The sequence below is a fragment of the Tasmannia lanceolata genome, unplaced genomic scaffold (assembly GCF_043159265.1).
Source record: "Tasmannia lanceolata isolate RefF3 unplaced genomic scaffold, GAP_Taslan_0.1 ptg000003l, whole genome shotgun sequence".
In the NCBI taxonomy this organism is placed as follows: domain Eukaryota; kingdom Viridiplantae; phylum Streptophyta; class Magnoliopsida; order Canellales; family Winteraceae; genus Tasmannia; species Tasmannia lanceolata.
In genome coordinates this window covers 23195097-23204138 of record NW_027518680.1, presented here as the reverse complement: position 1 = coordinate 23204138, position 9042 = coordinate 23195097, and the positions used below count along the sequence as shown (strand labels likewise).

General features: G+C 39.3%; 2 protein-coding genes across 2 annotated transcripts; one reads left to right on the top strand and one right to left on the bottom strand.

The window, feature by feature from the left end:
• Positions 1–1142: 1142 nt before the first annotated feature.
• On the bottom strand, positions 1143–3122 carry LOC143867889 (protein FAR1-RELATED SEQUENCE 5-like). The gene has a single exon (XM_077376148.1). It carries the CDS (start codon positions 3120–3122, stop codon positions 1143–1145), a length of 1980 nt encoding a protein of 659 aa, XP_077232263.1.
• Positions 3123–7655: 4533 nt separating this feature from the next.
• LOC143867875 (protein FAR1-RELATED SEQUENCE 5-like) lies at positions 7656–8798 on the top strand. Its single transcript, XM_077376146.1, has one exon. It carries the CDS (start codon positions 7656–7658, stop codon positions 8796–8798), a length of 1143 nt encoding a protein of 380 aa, XP_077232261.1.
• Positions 8799–9042: the final 244 nt, after the last annotated feature.

The following is a 9042-nucleotide window of genomic DNA, read 5'->3' as shown; positions in this document are numbered from 1 at the left end:
TTTTATCCAATAAACATCTAATCCAACAAAAAGAAAATTTAGAATCGCATCCTACACTCCGAATTGTGGTAAAACGAGCAAATCTCTGTACAAGCTTTGATTGAGTCTCCCACATCAGCTTGTGCTTGTGCATCTTTGTGGTGTCCTCGGAGCTGCATTCACCATAGGGAAGATGAGTAAGTCAATACAGAGGCCATTAGGATGCATGGATTTTATAATCTACGAAAATGCAAGGCATATTGATCAACTCCATCAGCAATGCTGCGCAGGTAATGTTTGAAATTGTTTCTTGATGCTTTTTTTGTGATTTTGAGAATTGGAAGGAAAGAACAGAATACCAATTTTATTTGAGAATTGGAAGGAAAGAACAGAATACCAATTTTATCAGTTTCCATGTCCCCCAGTTGCATTTAATGAAGATAACAAAAGGTAAAGAAAAACGAGAAGGTGAAGAACTAAATACATAATGGATTTTCGAACTTGAAATATTCTATAACTAAGGAAAGAATACAGAAAACTACGAAGATATAAATGAATTTGAAATGCTTCAGAAGAAAAATGCAAGAGTTTTAATTAAAAAGAATACAGGCATTATGATTGTTTCAATAAATCTATTAAAAGTAGATTTCATTGTAAACAATTACTTACTGCACTCCAACGGTGGTCCTCCTCCTCGCCAACTCTAACATCTTCCTATACAACCTTCGTTGTAGTCATCTATATGAGAAACATATTATAAACCTTCCAGTTTGGAAATAATTATTACAAACACATTGAGATTTAAAAACATACCTCTTCCTCGGGTATGTTTTTGCACGTGGTCGCATAATGGCCTTTTTCTCCACATTTTTTACACGTCCTTTGCTGCTTCGGTTGAGATTGAGAGGCCTCCACTGGAGATTAAACCTTGTAGCATTTTTTGGCCGACCCTTGGTTCTCACAACTTGAGGGTCGTGAATACATATCTCGAGAGGATAGTTGGATTGTACTTGACTGCCACTGCTTTCCAAGACACTCTCCTTGTCTTTATTTGCTTGTTCGCATTCTGCCACCCACACATTTAAGTCTTCTTCCATCTTCTTCAAAATGCTCTTCTTTCTCGGGTGTTCATCTAGTACTTTATGAACCCTTGATGTAATGCATCATCTCTCAAATGAAGTTACTTTGTCACTATCTCTTATGCTTGTAGATGCGAAACTATTCACTTGATATCTCGCCCTAATGGTCCACCTATTTAAGAGATATCGCTCAGGAATAGAACCTAAACGCCTCATATCCATTATGCGAAGAATGTGTCTACATAGAATCCCTGCGGTCTCAAACATCGCACACTCACATGTAGCATTAACACCTTCCGATACATCATATATAACCTTGTAACTCTTCCATTCCTCCTCATTACGCATTCTTACCTTGTATTCAGTGACGTTCCCATTCTCACTCTCCTTGTCCTCCCAACAATCAATACTCGCTACAAATTGAAGTTGGAACAAGTCAAAAAAATTTCTAGTATAACACTTTGCAGCATCTGCTTCCAATGTGCTCTTTGTCTTCAATACTGCATGTGATGATTTAGTCCTCCAATCCTCTTCAGCTTCCTTTTTCCGCCGAGCCACAAGGGCCTTTTTATATTGTACCACGAATTCTTCTAAAGTGGTACTTTGCTTAACAAATCCATCGAAGAAAGCATTAATGTTTTCGCTTCGTGCACTTGAAGTCATTCCAGCTGTAAATGTGTCTCTAAAATAAGCAGGAACCCAGTGCATTCGTAAATCCCACATCTTACATAACCAATGTTTTTCATCTAAATTATAATTCTCCACCAACGCTCCCCATTCCTTCTCACTGTCGGATTTGTGTTTCCTATAAAACCAATGGTTGTATTCCTTATAAAACTGACTAGTTGCATCTCGCATGTCTAGAACATGCTCAACTAGGTGCCTACTAATGTGCCAAGAGCAAAACCGATGGCGTGTATTTGGAAAAACATGCCTAATCGCGTTTCTCATCGCCCCATCCATATCAGTTATTATACACCCTGGAGCTTTGTCAAACATGCATTTCAACCACTGTCGAAACAACCAAGTGAATGTCTCCTCCGTCTCATCTGCTAGGAGGGCACAACCAAAAAGTGTAGACTGTCTGTGGTGGTTTACGCCGGTAAATGGTGCAAACGGCATCCTATACCTGTTCGTCTTATAAGTGACGTCAAAAACAATTATGTCGCTAAAGGTTAGGTATGCCTCTCTGGCCCTCGAATCCGCCCAAAACATCGATCTCAGGTTTCCATCAACATCTATCTCCATAGCAAACTGAAAATTCGGATCTTCCGCTCGTTTCTGTTGGAACTGATTAGCTACTGTGGCAGCTTCTCGTCCCATGTTGTTAGCCCTATGTGCTCTCAAATGAGAGGACACCTGATCTGGTGTGAGAGCACTAGATGAACCATCATTTGAAGCGTTAATTGCCCTTGCAATGCCAGAAGGACCAAACCCATCACTGTGCATTTTATCCATCAAGTTTTTACATGAGGCTTTCTTATGTAATGTATTATGTGAATGATGCAATCGTGTCTTCAATGGAGATGTAAGATCATGGCAATGTTCTTCCACAAAAATTCTAACTTCCCACTTATCCTCTTTTGTCAAATTGATCTCCATCTTTGCCTCACAACCCTCTCTTGTTTCACGACGCCGCTTCACATCCATCCCAATCTGTCTCTTATCATTAGGATTTCTCAATCCCTCTTTATCACATACATAACTCTTCCTTATAGGTTCACCTGTTTTGATCGACCTATTGGTCCTGCCTTTTCGAATTCCAAAACCTGTACTCAACGCACATGAGTTATAGAATGCATAGGCATCTTCACAATTATCAAAAAGCTGGCCTTCAAAAGGTTTGCTAGCTAAAATACTCGCTGCATCATCCTTATTAGGCGTTTCTGAGGTACCAGTACCGCCCTCATCATTATCAACCCAACCTAGCGGTTCCTCTTCATCACCCAACTCTAATCTATTTCCCCCATCAACACATAACCTATCGGCTTGCGACATTGTATCACCACCCATAATTAATCTATTCTCATCAACCTCCACAATAGACAGCCCAAACGGATCCATATACTGTAAAGGAGGCTAAAAAAACCTGAAGATGCAAGTGATCGACCATACAAACCCAAAAAACATCAGATCGAGATAAACATGTAACTTCAAAATTTAGAAAATTGCAAATTTATGAGAACAATATCAGTTTCAGAACAATATCAGTTGATGACAATATCAATATCATGTTAGAACAAAATCCATAAACTCATATTGTTCTCAACTGAAAATAAAATCCATCAACTCATATCATTTGTGAACAATTTCGGTTTAGCGAAAGTAAAGCGATTCTTCGCTTAAAAAACCGCATAAACATGTATGAGACACTCTATATACTTCTCAATTTGACTAAGAAATGACGAATAGGGCTTGAATGTTTAGGAGATCCAAGTATTCAGGTGTTACCAATACAAGCAAGGGATTCAAGAAATGATGAGTAGGCGATGAATTTTGTTTCAGGCAAACAAATGTAAAACTACAAAAAAACAGACACAACAAAACCAAATCGATATGGGTGTGTGATGATCAGATGATGACAGTAAAAAAATAGAGAACCTTTGTATGGACTTACCTGGTGCAGGAGGTCCTCACCCGACGAGATGAGGGCGACGAAGAGAACGAGCCCTGCAAAAAACCCAAATCAGTTCACACAAAGGGAAGAGAAAAAAACCCAAAATCGTGAAATCTGTTGCTAAAATCGTGAAATCTGTTGGTAAAAATCGTGAAATCTGTTACCTGGGTGGGCAAGGAGGTGGAAACCCGAGATGGAGAGGCGAGGACGTCGGTTGAGATTTTGGGTTTTTTTTTTAGCTAGGGTTTGAGAGAAAGAGAGGAGGAGAGATTTTGGGTTTTTGTTTTAGCTAGGGTTTGAGAACAAGAGAGGAGGAGATGCGTTGAAATCTGTTTTGGGTTTTTTGCAGATTTCACGATTTTTTTTTCCTCAACAGATTTCATGATTTTTTTTTACCTCAACAGATTTCACGATTTTTTTGGGCACACCAGGTTGCTCGATGGAGAAGATAACTTTTTTCTTTGGTCGATGGAGATGGAGAAGAGAACCTCAACAAATTTCACGATTTTGTTTTAGCTAGGGTTTGAGAACTTGGGTTTTTGGTCGATGGAGATGTGGGTTTTTGTTTTAGCTAGGGTTTGAGAACAAGAGAGGAGGAGAGGAGGAGAGGAGGAGAGGAAGAGATTGCGTATACCTTCGATTTTTACACCCAAAGACCTGCTTCTACTGTCGCACCTCACGATTTTTTTTCGCACCTCACGATTTTTTTTTTCTCCTTCCAGGTTTCTCTCGATGGAGAAGAAACCCTTTGCTCGATGGAGATGTGTGTTGGAACGTAGGGCTGAGATTAAACAAATGATGTGGCTGTCGTTAAACCCTCCATTTTACCTCACTAATGTGTAGAGAATTTCCTACACACATGTGTAGAAACCGTTTTCTCATATATATATATAGAGAGAGAGAAGTGTTTCTACGCAGGTGCATAGAGACGTTATCTGCGCACTAATGGGGTTTTTGGGTTTCCATTCGCCCAAATCAGTGGGTCCCATTTAATGGGAGATTTACAAACCACAAAAGAGGATTTTAAAAATTGCAGTCGTGTCCCCACATCACGTTTTGAATTTTGAGAAGTAAAAACCCCAAAAATTCAAGATCGTCTCCCTCCCCCTCTCTTTCCAGCATAAAAAAAAACCCAAAAAAACTAGGGTTTGGGTTTTGGTTCTCTCTCTCTCTCTCTCTCTCTCTCTCTCTCTCTCTCGGGTTTCCCTCTCTTCGGATTTTTTTTTTGGGTTTTGCTGCTTCACCTCTCTCTGCTTCCTCTCTCTCTCCCTCTCAGCTTCTCCTTCTTCTTCTCTACGGATTCAACAGGTATGTATTACTTTCTGTTTATTTTCATTTTTTTTTGTTCAAGATTAGAAATAAACAAATCAGATGTTGTGATTTACACAGGAAATGGGTTTTTCACAGGAAATGGGTTTACATGAATTTGGGGGTTAACACTGCTGATTTTTTGGGTTTAACACTGCTGATTCACTTTTAGATATGATTTCTCTTCTCTCATATATTTCTTTCTTCATTGAGATTTGGGTTATTTAAACCCAGATTTCCTCTTGGTTGTGGTCATTGAGATTTCTCTCATATTTTTTTTAGTTTGTGTTTATTTGGGTGTTAACACTGGTGATTCACTTTTGTTTAAGATTAGGGTTTATTTTGAAACCCAGATTTCCTATTCAAACCCGTATTTTTATTTTTTATCGTTAGGAAACATCCTTAGGCCCTGTTTCTTTTAGATTTTAAGGATTAATTGGGAGTCCAAAACTGATTATTGGACTCAAAATTAAACGTAAATTTGTGTCCAATAATCAGTTTTGGACCCATAATCTGTTCTCAAAATCCAAAACAAACAAATAGATAGGAAGAAAAACTCACATTTTCTGAACTAGGAAAGGCTAAGAAATGAACACTGTTTACTGTCAATTTGGGATACATTTTCTAAACTAGCCTTGTACCAATCGGTTTTCAAAACAAACAAACAAACAGATAGAAGGAATATGCCACAATCAAGTATTCCCAATTTACTTTCAATTTGGGATAGATATTGAAGCCACTGTTCTTTTTGTATTTTGAGAACTGATTGCAAATCCCAACTCCCAAAGACTCAAATTGGTTTGGAGGACTCACAATCAGTTCTCAAAATCCAAAGGCCCACTCCCAATAGGTCTTCAAAATCCAAAATAAAAAAATGTTGAAACAGATTGAGAGAGAGAGAGAGAGAGAGAGAGAAATGAACCGATTGTGAGTCCCAAAGACTCAAATCAGTTCTCAAAATGCGTGGACCATCTCGGTTCCGTTTATTAATATAATTCGCCATTTAAAAAAAATATCCAAAATGATTACATACCTATACAGTAATTTTTCCAAAATGATTTTCTGGTGCTGGAGGGCATTTGGCAAATATGATTTTAAGCTCAAGTGGTTATTTGTTTTGCTAGTTGATGATATGAGGAAGATGGGTTGGAGTGTCTATGCACATGTTTCTTTACTTGTAGTTTGTCTCTAAGTGGATAGGGATGGAATCATGTGTAAATGATACACTGAATTATGGAATTGCTAGTTATGGTTTTTTTTTTTTTTGAATAGTTGCTTCCATTCTTTGCGTATTAACTTCTTTTTTTTCTTTTTCTGACATATTTCTTCCTTTATGGCTGCTTTGGTGGTGGTTTATGGTTGGTTTGTGGTGATTTATGGTTGGTTTGGTGGTGGTTTATGGGTGGCTTGGTGGTGGTTTATGGGTGGCTTGTTGGTGATTTATGGGTGGTTTGTGGTAGTTGGCTGGTTTGTTATCTAGTGTTGTGACCTAGTAAAATGGATGATGCTTCGTTGCTCGCTTCTGTGTTTGATGTTGATGAAGTATGTGGCACATCCTCAGGGTTTGTTGAGGACGCTGTGTCGCAAGTATGCGGCCTATCGATAAATGATATTGATGAACATGCCTTCATTCTAGGTGATCAAGGGGAAGAATTAAATAATGGAAACCAAGTAGAAGATCAAGGGGAAGATTTAAATGAAGGTAACCAAGTAGAAGATCAAGGGGAAGATTTAAATGAAGGTAACCAAGTAGAAGATGGTGAGGAAAGGAATCACGAGGAGAGTGTAGACAAAAGACCATTTGTTGGGCAGGAGTTTGATAGCTTTGAAGATGCCTACATATGTTATAATACCTATGGCTTGAGTAAAGGTTTTGGAGTGCGAAAATCTACTACAAACAAGTCGACCAAGACAAATGAAGTGATATTCAGAAAGTATGTGTGTGACAAGGAGGGGAAGAAAAACCCTAATGACTAGAGACAGGCAGGTAAGGAAGTGATTCCGCGTCCCACTGTTAGGTTTGATTGTCAGGCGAAGATGGCGATTAACGTGAAAGGCAAGAAGTGGATAGTGTCAGTCTTTGAAGACGAAGATTCGCACGAACTCACTTCTCCACTTAGAAGACGCATGCATCGTTCACACAACCGACTATATAAGAAGGAGACTATTAAAAATTTGATGGATAGTTACCATGGAATTGGGTTGCAGGCTGCTCGAATTGCAAAAGTCATTAATGTCCAATCCGATGGCGCAGATGGTGTTCTCTCACCATAGCAAGTGCAGTCCCATTTGAGATTGAAGAAGAAAAATAATATGGGGTTAGACGCTGGGATAGTGGCCGACCGTCTCCAATGGAAACGAGCTGAAGAGCATGACTTCTTTTTTTCTATTGAGTTGGACTCAGAGTGTACATTGAGATCTATGTTCTGGGCTGATTCGAGGGCCAGAGAGTCTTATATGACCTTCAGCGATGTGATTGTCTTCGATGTGACTTATAGGACCAATATGTATTTGATGCCCTTTGCACCATTTACGGGGTCAACCATCACAGGCAATCTACATTATTTGGATGTGCGCTCCTCGCTGATGAGACTGAGGAGACCTTCACTTGGTTGTTTATGTAGTGGCTGCAATGTATGCATGGAAAAGCTCCAGGAACTATTATTACGGATATGGATTTAGCGATGCGAAATGCAATGAAGAATGTCTTCCCCAATACACGTCATCGGTTTTGTTCTTGGCACATAACAAAGCACTTAGTTGAGCATGTTCCTGCAATGAGAGAGGCAGATGGTGACTTTCCAAAGGATTACTACCATTGGTATAACACGGGTGATATAGATGAATGTGAGATGGAATGGGGAAGATTATGTTTGAAGTATAAAAGTAATGAGAATGATTGGCTAAGTAAGATGTGGGAGCTAAGGATTCACTGGGTCCCAGCCTATTGGAAAGGTACTTTCACTGCAGGCATGACTTCTAGTCAGCGCAGTGAAAGCATGAATGCTTTCTTCGATGGTTTTGTTAACCAGAAGACTTCTCTGCGTGATTTTGTTGATCAATATGAGAAAGCGCTTGCTGACCGTCGTAGGAAAGAAACAGAAGAGGATTTCGAGTCAAAAAATTCAAAGCCGACAATGACTACAGGTAGCCCATTGGAAGATGATCCTGGAAAATACTATACAAGGACAATTTTTGGCCTTTTTTTGGCTGAGCTTAATGGTAGTAGATTATATTGGGGTAAGAAACATAGTAAAATTGGCAACGAGACTACCTTCAATGTAAGAAGGAAACGTGGGGATGATGAAATGTCAAAAGGGCATATGATTGTGTACAACGATTCCGATGGTGTTAGTGCAACTTGTGATTGCTCCATGTTTGAGACTTCAGGTATATTATGCAGGCATATTTTGGCCGTATTTGACCAGAAGCAATTAAATTCCATTCCCGAGCGTTACATTCTAAGAAGATGGACAATTGATGCTAGATATCAGTTGTTGGGTGGAGAACCTACAAGTCAAGTAGGTAACGAAGGTAACGAAGGTGCAACCCCGTTTAAAAAGTGGTCCGTAATGGCAAAACGACGAATGGTGGATGAGGAACTCGATAATGACGACTTTATTTTAAAAAAGTTAGATGAATTTTACTCTGAATTGGTGGTTGAGATTGAGCAGAGAAAGAAAGAGAGGCAAGTTCACATACCCGTATTGGCTAGCCAAGTGCAGTCTAACTCTCTTCCCACTCAAGTACCTGGGATATGTATTCGAGACCCTGAAGTTGTTAAAACCAAGGGCCGGCCAAGGGAAGTATCTTGAAGTCTTCATTAGAGCTCTCCCAATCCAATATGGGGCCTGCTTGTATTTTTCGTTGTTCTTGATATGTAAACTTCCATCGGCCCTTTTCCTCTCGGACATAAAGGACAAAATATACACCTTACCCCTTATCAGTAATTCAGTACTACAGACAGAGGAAGCCATGTTAATTCCTAATAACATGAAGAACAAGCCATGAGGAACAATTTCTAAACGTCCAGCAATCCATAGTCCTTTCTGCAACTTG

What these genes read in the sequence shown, in the direction of transcription:
- LOC143867889 (XM_077376148.1), bottom strand. Translation starts at nt 3,122, where the DNA reads ATGGATCCGTTTGGGCTGTCTATTGTGGAGGTTGATGAGAATAGATTA.
- LOC143867875 (XM_077376146.1), top strand. Translation starts at nt 7,656, where the DNA reads ATGGATTTAGCGATGCGAAATGCAATGAAGAATGTCTTCCCCAATACA.